This window comes from Dendrobates tinctorius, unplaced genomic scaffold (assembly GCF_039654945.1).
Source record: "Dendrobates tinctorius isolate UK_male_01 unplaced genomic scaffold, ASM3965494v1 ptg000254l, whole genome shotgun sequence".
NCBI classification, from domain to species: domain Eukaryota; kingdom Metazoa; phylum Chordata; class Amphibia; order Anura; family Dendrobatidae; genus Dendrobates; species Dendrobates tinctorius.
In genome coordinates this window covers 11,823,201-11,842,150 of record NW_027361921.1, presented here as the reverse complement: position 1 = coordinate 11,842,150, position 18,950 = coordinate 11,823,201, and the positions used below count along the sequence as shown (strand labels likewise).

At 44.0% G+C, this 18,950-nt stretch overlaps 1 protein-coding gene across 4 annotated transcripts in view; it reads right to left on the bottom strand.

Annotated features, from left to right (window-relative positions):
* The window catches only part of STAT1 (signal transducer and activator of transcription 1), a 630,302-nt gene that overhangs the window by 598,928 nt on the left and 12,424 nt on the right, over positions 1-18,950 (bottom strand). For all 4 annotated transcript variants that reach the window (XM_073558164.1, XM_073558167.1, XM_073558166.1 and 1 more), the window contains exon 2: positions 14,150-14,278. In XM_073558164.1, the coding sequence (XP_073414265.1) occupies positions 14,150-14,277 (128 nt within the window). In that variant the 5' untranslated portion in view covers position 14,278. The remainder of the gene's footprint in view (positions 1-14,149; positions 14,279-18,950) is intronic.

Genomic DNA, 18,950 nt, shown 5'->3' with positions numbered 1-18,950 from the left:
CACAGAAGTTTATAACGTACAGCGGTACAATTAAAAAATCATTTTTTCCACAAAAATGATCTTTTCACCCTCAATTCTTATTTTTCCAAGGGTAACAGGACCCTAAAAGGTATTGTGCAATTTGTCCTGAGTACGCTGATAACCCACATGTGGGGGTAAACCACTATTTGGGCGCATGGCAGAGCTCGGAAGTAAAGCAGCGCCATTTGACGTTTTTGGCTGGAATTGAGATCTGACACCATGTCGCGTTTGGAAAGCCCCTGATGTACCAAAACAGTGGAAACCCCCCACAAATGACACCATTTTGGAAACTAGTCCCCCGAGGAACTTATCTAGATGTGTGGTGAGCACTTTGAACCCCCAAGTGCTTCACAGAAGTTTATAACGCCCGGGCGTGAAAATAAAAAAAATCATTTTTTTCCACAAAAATTATATTTTTGCCCCCAATTTTTTATTTTCCTAACGGTAACAGGAGAAATTGGACCCCAAAAGTTGTTTTTCAATTTGTCCTGAGTAGGCTGATACCCTACATGTGGGGGTAAAACACTGTTTGGGCGCATGGCAGAGCTTGGAAGGGAAGGAGCACCATTTGACTTTTTCAACTCAGAATTGGCTGGAATTGAGATCAGACGCCATGTTGCATTTGGAGAGCACCTGATGTGCCCAAACAGTGGAAACCCCCAATTCTAACTCCAACCCTAACGCTAACACACCCCTAACCCTAATCTCAGCCCTAACCCTAGCCCTAACCGGAAAATGGAAATAAATATATTTTTTTTCTTTTATTATTTTTCCCTAACTAAGGGGGTGATAACGGGGGGTTTGATTTACTATTTATGGCAGTATTTATTTTTGGCGGCTGTCGCACGCTAAAAGACGCTTTTTATTGTAAAAATAGTTTTTGCATCACCACATATTGAGAGCTATAGCTTTTCCGTATTTTGACCCACTGAGTCATGTGAGGTCTTATTTTTTGCGGGACAAGTTGACGTTTTTATTGGTACCATTTTCGGGCACGTGACTTTTTTGATCGCTTTTTATTCCGATTTTTGGGACGCAGAATGAACAAAAACCAGCGTTTCATGAATATCTTTTGGGGGGGGTGCGTTTACACTGTTCCGCGTGCGATAAAATTGATAAAGCGGTTTTATTCTTCGGGTCAGTACGCTTACAGAGATACCTTATTTAGGTCGTTTTTATGTAATGAAAACTATTTTAAATAAAAAATTATTTTTGTATCGCTTTATTCTGCGAGCTATAACTTTTTTATTTTTTCGCTGACGATGCTGTATGGCGGCTCGTTTTTTGCGGGACAAGATGACGATTTCAGCGGTACCATGGATATTTATATGCGTCTTTTTTTATCGCGCGTTATTGCACTTTTTGTTTGGCGGTATGATAATAAATCATTATTTTTTGCTTTGTTTTTTATTTTTATTTTTTAAGGGGTTCGCTAAAGGGGTTAACTAATGGGATACTTTTATAGGGTAGGTCGTTACGGACGCGGCAATACCTAATATGTGTACTTTTATTGTTTTTTTTTTATTTCCAAAAAATGGATTTATTGGGGGAATTTTTTTTTTTTTTTCTAATTTATTTGGCGATTTTTTTTTTTAATTATTTTAACATTTTTTTTTTTTTTTAAACTTTATTACATAGTCCCAGGTGGGACATCACTGTCCTGTGACAGATCGCTTATCTGTCACATCACAGATCACTGTGACAGATTAGCAATCTGTCACAGGCAGTTCTGCAGACTTCCTCATGCCTGCGCTTTGCAGGCACTGAGGAAGTCAGCTCCCTACAGGCCCCCGAAGGCCCCAGTCGCCATCTTGGATTCGGGGGCCTGTAGGGAAAGAGACCCCCGCAGCAACGCTGCACATTGTGCTGCCGTGGGGGGCTCAGGGAAGCACGGAGGTAGCCCCCTCCCTGCCGATGCTTCCCTTTAACCCCCGGTACACCGCGATCATGTTTGATCGCGGTGTGCAAGGGGTTAACGTGTCGAGGGCGGTCCGTGACCACCCCTGACACATAGTGCCGGGTGTCAGCTGTGATAATCAGCTGACACCCGGCCGCGATCAGCGGCGCTCACCACGTGGGCGCCACTGATCGCGGTAGACGTACTATCCCGTCCATGGGCAAAGGGGCCCGGGTCCCATGGACGGGATAGTACGTCTGATGTCAGGAAGGGGTTAATTCATTTTTGGGGTGTGTTTTCTAAGACTAATTGAATAAAGCATTTCATACCTTTGTACTATTTTTGGTGATCCCTGGTGTGTAGTATGTCTCTTTTCTTTCGTTTTCATAAATTTTTTTTACATACTCCAGGTCTGCATCCCATTGTTCATATAAATTTGATGGAGCCCTCCATCCCTTGCATTCCAGACTATTTTCCAGGTGGTTCTTATTCCCCCTGTTCTAGGAGTGAGGGACATCATTTTACTTATCTTATTGTAAGAAATATTTATCCAGATACATATTTTTTTTCATTTGATGCAGCATGGATCTTTCTTCCAGGGAGACAGCCTGGAGCAACAGAGCGCTAGGCCTTTTTGACAATGCCACTAGTACTATTTCAGGGGGTAATAATATGGAGTCGGATTTCCAATCACTCTCGTCTAAAATTATTGGTTTACACAAATCCTTAACTAAAATATGGTGGAACATTAGAAGCCTTGAGGAACACAAAAAAAGCAGGCTTTTTACCCCGCGGGCTTCATATCCAAATTTTCCCTGCTTGGGAAGCTTCGGCAGAATTCCAAACCACTTGGGAAAATGGTCTGGCTAAGTGCTCCACCATCCTTATAGATATGTTAATTGAGCATGACCAGTTGCTGTTAATCAAAATTAAGGAGGACATCAAGTCTTGTAAAACCAAGCTCGTTGAATCTGATGAGGAAACTTTGGTTAACCCCTTCCAACTAAAATTAAAAACTCTGATAGACTCCATTGAAAAGGAGATCATCTCCCGTAAAAGGAACAAGTTCTATAGAGATAAATCAGACTTTATTAGCGGGAGGGCCTACATATGGGTTCATCGTGGGAACAAACGTTCAGCCCCGGATACGTCAAGAAACACTGATATATCTGTACCTAGACAAGAGATGTCGTCTAGCGATTTTTTTTTTTTTGTCCTCAGACCCCAGCGATGTGGAAGGAGAAAGAACAGATCCCAACAGAAAGAAAGGCAGGAATTACAAGACTTGGTCTCCAACCTATCGGAGGGAGACACGTTTCAACAGGAGACGTTGAGTACAGCTACCGTTGATACTAATGGGGGAGGTTAACTTGCAAATTGTGAATCTTTCATCGTATGTATTATCAGATTTGGAAACTAAGGTCTTATCCAAAGGTTTATCTTTCACTCCTATGAACCCACTCGATAAATTTGTCTTGGTAAAGGATGTGTATCCTTTCTGCCGTCAAATTATCTTTAAGTTACTTTATCAACAACCCTCTCTCATAGATGACCTTCCTGACAATGAAAGACAGGCTTTCAACGATCTTCTGGTCCTGCTGCATGAAAATGAATCCTCCGCAACTGGTATCACATTTACAAGAAGGCTTCCTTCCCAAGCTACCCCATCTTTTTCGGCATTTCCAGCGGTCCAAATCTTTTTTGAGAAAGTCTGTAAGGACATAGATAAGTTACAATTGGATCCTCACAAACAGGATAACTTGGGTTAGAAGGAGTGGGAGGCTTTACGCAACTTGAAGAATAATGTTGATTTTGTAATAAGGGAAGCGGAAAAAGGGGGAATGTGGTCTTGTGGCCACATAACATATATCATAAGGAGGTCACACGACAACTGTATGGGGGACACTGCTATATGGTACTACCATCTGACCCTACACAATTCTTCAAGGAGCAAATTGATTCTCTTGTTCACAGTGCCATTCTGGATAACGTTTTGACCAAAAAGGAAGCGGATTTCCTCATCACTCTGTCCCTAATTGTTCTGACCTTTTATGTACTCCCAAAGATACATAAATCCTTATCAGAACCACCAGGTAGACCGATCGTTTCCGGTATTGGAAGCCTCTTTGAACGGCCATGTATTTATGTTGATCACTTTCTTCAACCCATGGTTGTAACAGTGAAATCTTATACTAGGGACTCCACTCATCTGATGCAGGTTCTAGAAAATTTGGTCATACCAGATGGAACTCTTCTTGTAAGCATGGATGTAGAATTGCTTTATACCATTATCCTTCACCAATCAGGTATGCTGGCAGTGTCCTATTTTCTTTCTAAAAATGTGGAAAGTTCTCCAGAACATGATAACTTCATCCTAAAATTTCTATATTTCATTTTAGACAAAAACTATTTTGTCTTCGACAGAAAATTCTTCAGACAGTTGGCAGGGACCGCCATGGGTGCACAATGCACACTGTCCTATGCTAATTTATTTCTTGGATGGTGGGAGGAGTTGGTAGTCTACAAACATCTAGCATTTATGTCCAAGGTACTGATTTAGCAAAGATACATCGATGATGTACTGTTGCTCTGGACTGGGTCAATGGAGGACTGTCAGGCCTTTATTGGGGAGCTTAACCAGAATCAATTCAATATCAAATTTTCTTCTAATATTTCAGATACCTCTGTTGATTTTCTGGATCTGAAACTCTCCATTGTGGATACAGGCATCAGGTGTACCTTGTTTCGCAAGACCACGGCTACCAACAGCCTCCTCCACTTCACGAGCTTTCATCCCCACCATCTAAAAACAGGTATCCCTAAAGGTCAATTTCTGCGCCTCAGGAGAAACTGTAGCTCTGAAGTTGACTTTCTTGATCAAGCTAAGGATTTGTCTTCACGTTTTAGGAAAAGGGGCTATCCCAAAAGGACAGTTTCTGAAGCTTTCCAATTTGCATCCCAGCAGGATAAGAAGAATCTTCTTTCAAAGAAGGTACGTGAATCTTTTTTGCCACTGTCTCTTATTACAACCTTCAATAATCAGTGGTCCGATCTTCGAAGGTTATTGCACAACAATTGGGGCATTCTGTTGAGCGACAAAAGGATCATCCCCTTTTGTCTCTCAATCCCCTTGTTTGGTTGCCAGATGAGCCAGGAACTTAAGAGACAGCCTATGCCATAGTCACTACCAACGGCCAACAGTAAAACTTAAAGGGAATGTCACCCCTTTTTTGAGATATCATATAATGATATCATTCAACAGTGTGTCACATAAGGATTCTCTTAGTACTTTTGCTTCCCCCTGACCCCGCACCTTTCATGCATAAATACCTTTTTTCTATCGGTTCAGATGTATGTAAACTGTCGCTGTCCGGTCCGCTGGGCGGGGCTTATTCACCTGCTCCCCCCTCCCTGTCTTGCTCTACGCATTTCTTCTTGTGTAGAGCAAGACAGGGAGGGGGGGGGGCAGTTGAATAAGCCCCGCCCAGCGGACCGGACAGTGGCAGTTTACATACATCTGAACCGATATAAAAAAGGTATTTATGCATGAAAGGTGCGGGGTCAGGGGGAAGCAAAAGTACTAAGAGAATCCTTATGTGACACACAATTGAATTATATCATTATATGATATCTCAAAAAAGGGGTGACAGAGTCCCTTTAATCGTGGCACAAGGGTCTTTGGCTCATATCCTTGTGGCAACTATAATGTATGCCAGTTCATGATTGGACAGGATGGTTATTCCATTTCTATCCTTCCCTTTCAGATCAGACCAAGGGAATTCTTCAATTGCAGATCTCGGAATGTAGTATACGCTATTTTCTGCGATTGGGTCAAACCACACAGGAGATTAGAAGGAGAATGCAGCAGCATCTTTCTACAATATCAACGGCCCAAAGGGACTTTGAGAAGAACAAGACACTTACCTCTGTCGCAAGCTATTTCTTAGAACATCATCGGGGCAGGACAACTAGCTTCAAGATTATGGGACTTGAAAGCGTACGCTCCAACATTAGAGGGGGTGATATTGTTCATGGTTTACTCCGTTGTGAAAGTAAATGGATTTACAACTTGCAGAGTCTCTCCCCCAAAGGCCTTAATGAGGAATTGCTTTTTAATGCATACTATAAGCAACTATAGGGGCATCCTCTTTTGCCCTCGTCTGCTGTACCGTTTGATTTGTTTATCCAACTGAGCGTCTTTATTCAGAGGGGTCATGTGAATTTTTATATCTATTTGTGCACTACCTTACACTCTCATGTGTTTTTTTCAACTGATTAAATATACTTTGGGATCAAGTCTGGAGTTCATTCTATCATCAAGCTATCTATAAAGCATCTCTCTAGGCATACTTTTTCCTTTAGTGTCTGTCATTTACTTTTCTATTTAGAAATCACATTTGGTAATGCCTTTCGAGATCTAAATTGGGCACCTTATTTTTGAGTAAGTGGAGCTCTATTCACGTGCAAATTGTTTAAAGTACCATTACCGCATTTTGTGCTTGGCATGTTATGGAGAACTCATGAGGTCCAGTGCGCCTCTTTCCCTTTAACATCTTCAGTTAGTATGGGAAGCATTGACCAGCTAAATGTGATATTTATACTTTTCTGCCTCTGCACATCTGCGTTCTGCCTTGTATCATCTCTTGTCAGGCTTTTTTAATTATACATGGTAGGATCATCATATTGGCCCCACAGCCCCGCTATACACAGGATATTGGCCCCACAGCCCCCACACACCGTATGATGGCCCCACAGCCCCCCATACACAGTGTGATTGCCCCACAGCCCCCCTCATACACAGTATGATGGCTCCACAGCCCCCCCTATACACAGCATGATGGCGCCACAGCCACCCCTATACACAGCATATTGGCCCCACAGCCCCCCACACACCATATGATGGCCCCACACCCCCCCCCATACACAGTATGATGGCCCCTCAGCCCACCACACACAGTATGATGGCCCCACAGCACCTCCCCAACACAGTATGATGGCCCCGCAGCCCCTCCATACACAGCATATTGGCCCCTCAGCCCACCACACACAGTATGATGGCCCTACAGCCCCCCCATACACAGTATGATGGCCCCACAGCCCCTCCATGCACAGTATGATGGCCCTACAGCCCCTTACTGTTTGGACACACAAGTAATGACTGACAAAACTTAAAAAAAATTATCTAGACTCATTACCACCAATGCGCTGCTCCAGTCTGAGCAGTTGGTCTGATGATCTGCACAGAAGGAATGAACTTGTGACATCATGCCGTAGGGTGCATCAAGTTTCAGACACAGGCTGAATGCAGAAGATGGAGCCCTTAACACTTTCCTTCACTTTTACAGGGAAAAGTGACAAATAGCCCAGTCCTGATCTGTCACAACTTAGTAAATATGCCCATTAGGCCTCATTCACACGTGCGTTTAGTCCCGGTACCAGTGGAAATAGGCGTTAAGTGAGCATAACGGTGTTTGTTATCTATATATATAAAATTGAATGTATGTATGTGTGTATTACCAACCAATCACAAAGCATCTTTCATTTCACCCATTTCACCAGAGCTGTTTCAAAGGAGCTGAGCTGTGATTGGTTGCTATGACTCTGAGCAACAGTTTTCCCACTTGACAACACCTCAGCAGACACTGACATGGTGGGAAAAATCTAGCATCCCCGGTAACATAAGCTCCCAGCCATTGTCTGCCCCCCAGAAAGGAGCAGAGAGCACATGATAGAAATTAATCCCCCCTCCCGTGCCCATATACCCATCACACATCCTCCATCCCATAGGCACATCTTCCCTCTTAAAGGTATCATTAGTATGGAAGTCAGGGAAAATCCATCCAGCGCTTTGGTTTTGACCCCAGGCCTCTCTTAAAGAGATCCCGGTATGGAATTAGGACCGTTCCACTCTGCACTGTGGTTCTGACTCCAGGGTCTCTTAAAGGGATCATTGGTATGGAAGTTAGAGCAATTCCACTAAGCGTTCTGGTTCTGACCCCAGGGTCTCTTAAAGGGATCCCCGATACGGAAGTGAGGGCAAATCCACTCTGTGCTTTGGTACTGACCCCAGGCCTCTCTTAAAGGGATCCCCGGTAAGGAAGAGGAGGCAAATCCCTCAGCGCTCTGATTCTGACTCCAGGCTTCTATTAAAGGGATCACTGGTATGGAAGTCAGGGCAAATCCATCCAGCACTTTGGTTCTGACCCCAGGATTTTATTAAAGGGATCATTGGTATGCAAGTCAGGGCAAATCCACTCAGCGCTCTGGTTCTGACCCCAGTCTCTCTTAAAGGGATCCCTGGTATGGAAGAGAGGGCAATTCCCCTCTGCGGTTTGGTACTGACTCCAGGCCTCTCAAAGGAATCTCCGGTATGGAAGTTAGGGTAAATCCCTCAGGTTTCTGATTCTCACCCAGGCTTCTATTAAAGGGATCATTGGTATGGAAGTCAGGGCAAATCCACTCAGCGCTCTGGTTCTGACGCCAGGCCTCACTTAAAGGGATCCCCGGTATGGAAGTTAGGACTGTTCCACTCAACGCTCTGGATCTGACCCCAGGCTGATGGGATGATGTGGGATATTAGGGGTAGTAGTCCGGTAGCTCTGACGGAATGATGTGGGATATTAGGGGTAGTAGTCTGGTAGTTCTGGCTGACGGGATGATGTGGGATATTATAGTGAATGTGGCTATGTGGAGTGGGCGGGGCTCTACACTCAGCTTTATATATTGTAAGGTAGCGCTGTCATATCAAGTAGGGGACATTCGCTTGGCAGCCAATAAATCACATCCGGCACAGGTTTTCCATAAAACAATCTCAGTCCATGCGGCTTATTCATGCATCATAAACCATCAAAGCAATAGAAAACAGCATAGCATCCATGACAGAGCTTCAATCTGTCCAGCCTGGCTCTTCAGCCTCCCAGTTATCTCACCCGTCAGGGTTCCCTCATGGCTGCTTCAGCTCACTGCAGATGTCAATTCCCTCCAGGGAACCATCAGGCACGTGCAGCCATTAAACACAGCGTTCACTTGCTGTCAGGAAGACAGCCCCATCTCTCTCAGACGGGACCTTCCAAAACGGACCAACCAGGTCCCAGCATTCACTTCATGTGACCTACCCTGGCCACCTTATATGGTCCGTAGCCACACCCACCGGGTCACATGGCTATGACCTCATCACAGGTACTTCAACCACTCATGCACACTTTACAATAGTGTTCTTAACCACACCCCTGGGTGGATTTGTAGGTAACTGGACCATCCGTCTCCCCAGCTACCTAGAGACTTCCCAAACACATTGAAACAGCACCTCAGCAGTATCACTGCTGATCAACATACACACAAGTCTCCATCCCAAGGCCACCCACCTTAAGATACATAACGACCGTCATTCAGTATTCCGCCACTCATCCTCTCTCCTGAGACATCCACACAGCGCCCCTTAGCGGACACAGTGTTCACTACACCACAATATATAGATATAATCATTATAATTTGTTATAACTAACCGTAGTTAGTTACTATGCCCGGGCAACGCCGGGCTCTTCAGCTAGTTTTTAAATAAAAAAAGGAAACTGTGTTCTGTTTTATTTCTAATAAAAAAAAAACTTTATTCGGGCTTTATTCTCCATTACTAAGCCATAGTCTTGATGTTACCTGACAATACAAAGGTGACATCAAACTCACAAATATGAACCCCACTTGCCACCGGTCAAGTGGGAAGAGCCAGGCAAAGCACCAGAATTGGCGCATCGAATAGATGTGCCTTTTCTGGGTAGCTGTGGGCTGCTATTTTTAGGCTGGCTAGGGGGGCTATATCAATGGCCCCTTACCAGCCTGAAAATATCAGCCCCCAGCTGTGAGCTTTAGCAAGGCTGGTTGTCAAAAATGGGCGGGGGAACGCATGCTGTTTTTTTTTGTTTTATTTTTAAAATGATTTATATAAATAATTAAAAAAAAACAGCATAGGGACCCCTATATTCTTGATAACCAACCTAGATGAAGCTGACAGCTGAGGTTTGCAGCCCCCAGCTGTGAGTTTTGCCTGGCTGGTTATAGAACATAGGGGGAACCCATGCTGGATTTTTCATTCATTTATTTAGTTACAGCGCAGGCGGTGGGTGAGGAATACCCCCATCATCCGCTCCTGCTATCACTGTTCTTAGCGGCAGCATGAGCATGTTGATGGGAGTAATAGTCCCAAAAGCCCCCACCTGCTGTCATCGTTCTGACTTTCATATAATGCTCATCAATCTCCCCTGCTTGCGCCGATCACCGGTAGAGCAGGGGAGAATGATGAGAGAGTCTTCTGCACCAGGCGCCGGGGAACAGCGCTTACTGTAGCGCTTCTTCCCCGGCGCCGATGCATGTCACAAGGATGACATCAGTATGTGTTCTCCGTGTGTGGTACATTTTGCAGCCTATGCTGATGGTAAAAAACGGACATGTCAACGTGTGGGGAACACGGACACATGGTCCGTGGAAACACACTGACATGTGCACAGACCCATTCATTTGAATGGGTCTACGTGTGTCAGTGTCTCCGGTACGTGTGAAAGCTGTCACCACATGTATCGAAGACACGGATGTGTGAAAGAGGCCTTAGGCTGATATTATGAATGCTGGCCCAGAACTAGAATCACTGCAGCAATACGTTGCTCCTAGCAACCAGGAAAACGACTGCTGTAGGAAGACAGGAAATAGGAGTGAGGCAAAGGCCAGACAGATGATGGTGGTAGTGGACTTTATAATTAGGCTGGGTTCACATGTAGCGGAACTCTCGCTCGCGGAAATTACCGCGAGAATTCCGTAATTCCATTCCTTGGGAAAATCGCATTTTAAATTCCCGCGATTTTCCCGCGGAAAAACTAGCATTTTGCAAGCGTAATTAGCTTGCAGAATTGCTAGCGTTTTCCAAGCGATCTGGAGAACTGATTGACAGGTTGGTCACACTCGTCAAACATAGTGTTTGACGAGTGTGACCAACTTTTTACTATTGAGGCTGCCTATGCGGCATCAATAGTAAAAGATAGAATGTAAAATATAATAAAAAAAAAAAAAAAAAATATTGTTATTCTCACCTTCCGACATCCCGCACAGCCTTCCCGCCTCTCTCCACGCTTCCGGTCCCAGTAATCCTTTGCGACAATTACCACGATGACGTCTGTTCCCGCGGGATCGCGATGTCTCGCGGTCACTCGCGATGACGTCGCGCGAATGACGGCGAGACTTTCGCGATCCCGCGAGAACGGACGTCATCGCTCGCAAAGGCTTACTGGGACCGGGAGCGTGGAGAGAGACGGGAAGGCTGCGCGGGACGTCGGAAGGTGAGAATAACAATATTTTTTATTTTAAATTCTATTTTTTACAGGGATATGGCACCCAAAGCCCGGAGGACAGTCTCCTCTCCTCCGGACCGTGGGTACCATCCGCAAATGTTCTGCTTACTTTTCGCATGGTGTGCACAGCCACGTGCGGAAAGTAAGCAGAACAATGCACTCCTATGGGTGCGGGATCGCCGCGAGTCCGCGAAATTAATGAGCATGCTGCGTTTTTGACCGCAAAGCGATTCCACCGCGGTAAAAACCGCAGCATTAGCACAGCATTGCGGAATCCCATAGGAATGCATGGGGTGCTTAGTTTTCTCGGCAAAATCGCGCGGTTAAAACCGCCGCGGAAACGCGAAAAAAACGCCACGTGTGAACTCAGCCTTAGGAGGACAGACAAGGTCATCTGCCGCCAAGACTGTGAATGCCGAACAGTGTGTTGTCTGACGGGTGCACGGGTTCGGCATATTGCGGGTTGGATAAACAGATCGCTGGGAGGGACTGGGAAAACCAAGTGGTCATGGTACACATCAGTACCAATGACAAAGTTAGAGGGAGGTGGAAGATCCTTAAAAACGATTACAGGGAACTAGGAGAGAATCTGAAGGCCAGGACATAAAAGGTGGTGTTTTCAGAAATACTGCCGGTGCCTAGAGCGTCACTAGAAAGACAGCAGAGCTTAGGGAGATAAATAAGGGGGTTAGAAATTGGTGCAGGAAGGAAGAGTTGGGGTTCATGGAGAATTGGGCTGACTTCTGTCAGCTCAGGCTCTACAGTAGGGACAGGTTTCACTTAATGAGGAGGGTGCAGCTGTGCTTGGGGAAAAATGGTCAGACAGATGGAGGAGCTGCTAAACTAGGTTCTGGGGGGAGGGAGGGTAGATGTGCTAAAATGGGATAGACTGTCACGTCGTTACCGCGACAGTGTAGAGCCAGAAGACCACAGCGTCGGATTGCTCCTACTCCGGCGCTAATAAGAAGCACTTCTTCATTTTAAATGTGTTTATTTCTTCTGGCAGAACAGGGGTTATTTGGCCATGTTGGAGATTCCTGTGCTCACAGCTGAGCTCGGTTAACCACTTAATTTCCCTTAATAATCTGGGCTCTGTTACTAATCCTCGTCAGAGCTAGCATTTGCTGCATGGCTGACAGTGGGAGAGGAGTACAGAAGAGATGGAGAGTTGAATGAGTTATTAGTGACTGTTTGGTTTGAATGTGTGGTAATTCCTTATCCTTCTCTGTTTTTGTTTATTCCCCTACCTTCACAACCCGATGCATTCCTCTGTTACATGTGAGTGAATATTTTGAATGCCTGGAATTTTCTGGTATCCCTTGTCCGTGTTGCCTTGTTTGTAGGGTTAGTGTACTATGGTCTATAGTGCCCCTGTTCCCTGGGTGGAGGAAGAGAACAGGCGGAGGGCTAACTTAGGAGATAAGGGCAGTTGCCCCGGCATCTTCGCCATCTGAAGTATCCTGGGAAGCAGGGCGAGCTAGGGCACCCCCTAGTGTTAGGGACAGGGAAGGAGCCCCTGGTCACGGGTCACCCAACAGCTGTGTCGTGACAGAGTAGACAGAGAGAGTGAGACAATAGGGGTCAATGATGATTTAGGGGGTCTGGGACATGCAAGGAACATAGGAAGGGTGAGAAGTAATAAATGTGCTAATAGTATTAAATGTCTGCTGGTAAATGCAAGAAGTCTTGCAAACAATATGAATGAACTGGAGACTCTTATGTCTGCCACAATACGATGTGGTGGGCATTACGGAGACCTGGCTGGACGAAAGCCATGACTGGATGACAAACAGAGGGTTACACTACATTTAGAAAGGACAGGAAAGACAGAAAAGGTGGAGGGGTGTGTATTTTTATTAAATCCAACTTAAGTCCACTTCTCAGTGACATTGGGGGGAGCGTGGACAATGTACAGTCAGTGTGGGTATATGTACATGGGGACGGCTATAATGGAAAGCTGCTAATTGTAGTTTGCTGCAAGCCTCCTAATATACCGTAGCTGAACAGGTATAGGATGAAATTTAATTTGTCTGTGTTTTTTTGAAGACCGTATGCTTGCGAACCAAAAAATTACAGACACATATCTATATTTAATCCGAATCAATGATTAAAATTGTCCATACAAGTCTATGAGTGCGGAAAAATCATAGGCAGTACACAAATTCCGGTACATCTGTGCGCAGTCCATGCGCTGTCTGTGATTAACATTGTAGTTTCTACAATCTCCTGGATTTCCTCTATTTGATGGTTGAATCATAGCAGCGCGGGAATCTGGTGTTTTTTTCCCTTTTGGGATCTCCTCCTTGAGTAATGGAAGCAGACGCTGTCTGTCTACACCATCCTGCTGCAGCTTCATTGCATGTGACTAAGCGCATACAGTAGTTGTGGCTTTCCACAACTATTGAGGGTGGGTACCCTGCACTATTTAATTTATATTCATTATATCTGCACCGGTAAGGCCCTATAGGCGCGCTTTTTGTGGTTTCTTTTATCATTGTAGTGTGTAGGAATTCCAGATATGAAAAAACACTGATAGTAAATACTGAAACACTGACCAAACATCGATGAAACTCATCCAAAACACTTCTCATTACAGATGATAAAAAACACAGATGTCTGAATGAGGATGACGCCAGCTTTGCACTTCCGCGTTTCACAAACCAATTTCTGGACCAATCACACGGACAGAGTACTTGAGGCTGTTGAGTTTGAGTCAGTAGACTAGCGGTCCCGAAATAGTAGTCTGCACAGAAACAGTTAAATTTAAAAGTGTGACGGAGACAACTAACAAATTAATTATGGAAAACCTTGTTGGAAAACTAGCAGATATGTAACAGCGGCAATATAGATCAGGCAATGCAATTGTTTAATAGCATATTACACAGTTCTAGCTTACCAATCTTGTGCTTCAAGCCACTGTGCCAGGTACTGACGTATCTCCATGGGGAAGCTGTCATCATATAATTGGTGAACTTGCTCCAAGAATTTGGTGTCAATCTGCTGTAACTCATACCACTGAGCCATCCTGAATATATATGATATAAAAACACAACATATGTAGTAATAGTACAGTTTGTATTTCTGTTTAACATTAACAAGTTAAATGCAATATATGAATATACATATCTTTTTAAATGCATTAAACTCAAACATACCATTGTTCAACAGTTTTCTCTCATTGCATCTTTAGAACTCAATTTTCCTGCCATTATTACAGGCTATATTTAAGTATCCCTCTAGTATCAGCATCCCTCTGCAAACATCACCACCTGGTCTAGATATGTAGAAAGTGCCTTGTCCTGTCCTGAGTAGGGTAGATGCAGAAAGGCAAACGTAACCTTATTAGGACCTATGAGACCTTAGGCCATTAGAAGGTGGCCCTCTCCATCAGTACAAGAATCCATGAACACCAATGGTCCTGAGCGGGACATACAGTTGTGGCCAAAAGTATTGACACCCCTGCAATTCTGTCAGATAATACTCCGTTTCTTCCTGAAAATGATTGCAAACACAAATTCTTTGGTATTATCATCTTCATTTAATTTGTCTTAAATGAAAAAACACAAAAGAGAATGAAGCAAAAAGCAAAACATTGATCATTTCACACAAAACTCCAAAAATGGGCCAGACAAAAGTATTGGCACCCTCAGCCTAATACTTGGTTGCACAACCTTTAGCCAAAATAACTGCGACCAACCGCTTCCGGTAACCATCAATGAGTTTCTTACAATGCTCTGCTGGAATTTTAGACCATTCTTCTGTGGCAAACTGCTCCAGGTCCCTGATATTTGAAGTGTGCCTTCTCCAAACTGCCATTTTTAGATCTCTCCACAGGTGTTCTATGGGATTCAGGTCTGGACTCATTTCTGGCCACCATAGAAGTCTCCAGTGCTTTCTCTCAAACCATTTTCTAGTGCTTTTTGAAGTATGTTTTGGGTCATTGTCCTGCTGGAAGACGCATGACCTCTGAGGGAGACTTTCTCACACTGGGCCCTACATTATGCTGCAAAATTTGTTGGTAGTCATTAGACTTCATAATGCTATGCACACGGTAAAGCAGTCCAGTGCTAGAGGCAGCAAAGCAACCCCAAAACATCAGGGAACCTCCGCCATGTTTGACTATAGGGACCGTGTTCTTTTCTTTGAATGCCTCTTTTTTTCTCCTGTAAACTCTATGTTGATGCCTTTGCCCGAAAAGCTCTACTTTTGTCTCATCTGACCAGAGAACATTCTTCAAAAACATTTTAGGCTTTTTCAGGTAAGTTTTGGCAAACTCCAGCCTGGCTTTTTTATGTCTCGGGGTAAGAAGTAGGGTCTTCCTGGGTCTCCTACCATACAGTCCCTTTTCATTCAGACACCGACGGATAGTACGGGTTGACACTGTTGTACCCTCGGACTGCAGGGCAGCTTGAACTTGTTTGGATATTAGTCGAGGTTCTTTATCCAACATTCGCACAATCTTGCGTTGAAATCTCTTGTCAATTTTTCTTTTCCGTCCACATCTAGGGAGGTTAGCCACAGTGCCATGGGCTTTAAACTTCTTCATGACACTGCGCACGGTAGACACAGGAACATTCAGGTCTTTGGAGATGGACTTGTAGCCTTGAGATTGCTCATGCTTCCTCACAATTTGGTTTCTCAAGTCCTCAGACAGTTCTTTGGTCTTCTTTCTTTTCTCCATGCTCAATGTGGTACACACAAGGACACAGGACAGAGGTTGAGTCAACTTTAATCCATGTCAACTGGCTGCAAGTGTGATTTAGTTATTGCCAACACCTGTTAGGTGCCACAGGTAAGTTACAGGTGCTGTTAATTACACAAATTAGAGAAGCATCACATGATTTTTTGAACAGTGCCAATACTTTTGTCCACCCTCTTTTTTATGTTTGGTGTGGAATTATATCCAATTTGGCTTTAGGACAATTCATTTTGTGTTTTTTCATTTAAGACAAAGTAAATGAAGATAATAATACCAAAGAATTTGTGTTTGCAATCATTTTCAGGAAGAAACGGAGTATTATCTGACAGAATTGCAGGGGTGTCAATACTTTTGGCCACAACTGTAAGCATACAGGAACCTCTGGACTTGGAATCAGGAGAGAACTTATTTTAGGCTATGTGCACACGTTCGGAAATGCTGTGGAAATTTCCGCAATATTTCCGCAACTCCCGCAGTGGGTAATAAGCCTGCGGAATTCGCATGCGTTTTCCTGCTAAACACAAGCATTTTGCAAGCGTTTTTAGCTTGCAGAATTCTTGCGCTTTCCAAGCGATTTGAAGCATTGCTTGGAAAGGTGATTGACAGGTATAGTGCTTGACAAGTGTGACCGACTTTTTACTATTGATGCTGCCTTTGCAGCATCAATAGTAAAAGACAGAATGTAAAAAATAAAAAAATAAAAATATGGTTGTTCTCACCTTCCGACGGCCCCCATCTCCTCATCGGCCCTCCCGGCATCTTCCAGTCCCAGTGATGCTTTGCGCAAAGGACCTTTGTGACGTCACGCTCAGGAGAGCGTGACGTCATCTGGAGTAATTCGCGCAAGCATCACTGGGACCGGAAGATGCTGGCAGCGTGGTGAGAGGCAGGAAGGACTCAGAAGGTGAGTATATCCCAATTTTTTATTTTAATTCTATTTTTTACAGGGATATGGTACCCAGGGCATGGAGGGGAGTCTCCTCTCCTCCAGACCCTGGGTACAATCTGCACATGAAGCGCTCACTTTACGCATTGTGGGCACAGCCACATGCGTAAAGTGAGCGTTTCAATGCAATCCTATGGGTGCGGAATTGCCGCGATTCCGCACAAAGAATGAACATGCTGCTTATTTTTCCGCTATGCGATTCCACAGCGGAAAAATCCGCATCATTAGCACAGCAATGCGGTATCCCATAGGAGTGCATGGGATGCGTTTTCACAGCAGAAAAACGTTGCGAAAATGCGATGTCTGATTCCCTTTTATAGAGGAGGTTTAGTAAAATAGATCTTTTTTCTCAGGGCTATGTAGTCTCTTAACATTCAAAAAGCCCACCGTAAGTTCTGAACAACGTTCATGTGTCATTTTGTATTGGGTTGGGATAGGTAAGGGAGCGGGGAGAGACAGTGGGTTGGGTAGAGAACTTAAACAAGAAACGGACAAAAAAGAAAAAGAGAAAATAGGGCGAAATACTTAACAAATGTATAAACACCAATAGAATACAAAGAGGTGTCAAAAAGGGAAGAACAAAGCCAATATTTATAAAAATAAAGATTATTAATTATTATTATTATTATTATTATTAATTGTCCAGGAGAAGTTCATGGACAGCCTCCAAGACCTTGAAAGGTTAAAGGCCCTTTTACATTTAGCGATGCACCAGTGATCCGACTAGCGATACGACCCGGTCAGGATTGCTGGTGTATCGCTAAATGATCGCTAGTGAGCTTTCACACAGAAGGATCTCACAGCGATGCAGCAGCGACGCAGCGGATGATACTCACCTTTCACACACAGCGATCCAGACGTCCTCCCGCCCACCTCCAGCGTCGCTCGTCTCACACAGCAGGAAGCCCAGCAGGAAGCTGACGACGAGAAATGGAGCCGCCCGATCTCGCGCGATCAGCGATGGACAGCGGGGGAGCCGGTCGGAGGTAAATATCACACATAGCGATATCGCTAGCAATATCGCTATAACGTCACAAAACCAGTGAGGTTTTAGCGATATTGCTAGCGATATCGCTATGTGTAAAACCCCCTTAAGAGGAAGTGGAAGATAACCTCTAGGGGAAAGAAAGGGTTCACCAGACACCTATAGTTGAGAGCATACCACGAAGAACAGAGTACAAAAAGCCTGTTTAAAATGTCATAAAATATTTCAATTTTATTTAATCATAGATATAAAAAACATAATTATGGAGCAAAAAATGTTCAATTTGCAAAAGACACAAACAGTGACAAAGTGGGTGATATAAACAGTTAATATGGGACTGGGTATATCAGACTCCAATAAGAGCATGAATGAATATTGCACTAAAGTGTCCCAATATATATGGCCACTTATACAGAGAAGAGCTCAATCAGTTAATTCAATAGCATGCAATATAAGTAAACATAATACTATACTCCACATCAATAGAGTGCCATAGCGCTATCAAAAGAGGGCATTCTTACCCTAATAAGTCCCAGTATATCACGCACACAGCAGCCCTATTTCCGTTCTCGCGTTTCTGTTTTTCCCTCACCTTCTTCCCAGAGCCATAACTTTTTTATTTTTCCATCAATATGGCCGTGTGAGAGGGCTTGTTTTTTGCGGGACAAGTTGTACTTTTGAATGACACCATTGGTTTTACCATATTGTGTACTCAAAAACTAAAAAAAAATTCCAAGTGTGGTGGAAATTGCCAAAAAAGTGCAATTCCACAACTTTGCTTGATTTTTTTTTTACCATGTTCACCAAATGCTAAAACTGATCTGCCATTATGATTCTCCAGGTCATTGTGAGTTCATAGACACCGAACATGTCTAGGTTCTTTTTTATTTAAGTGGTGAAAAAAAAATCCCATGTTTGTTAAAAAAAAAAAAAATTGTGCCATATTCCGATACCCGTCTCGTCTCCATTTTTCGTGATCTCGAGTTGGTTGAGGGCTTATTTTTTGCGTGTCGAGCTGATGTTTGCATTGGTATCATTTTGGTGCAGATACGATCTTTTGATCGCCC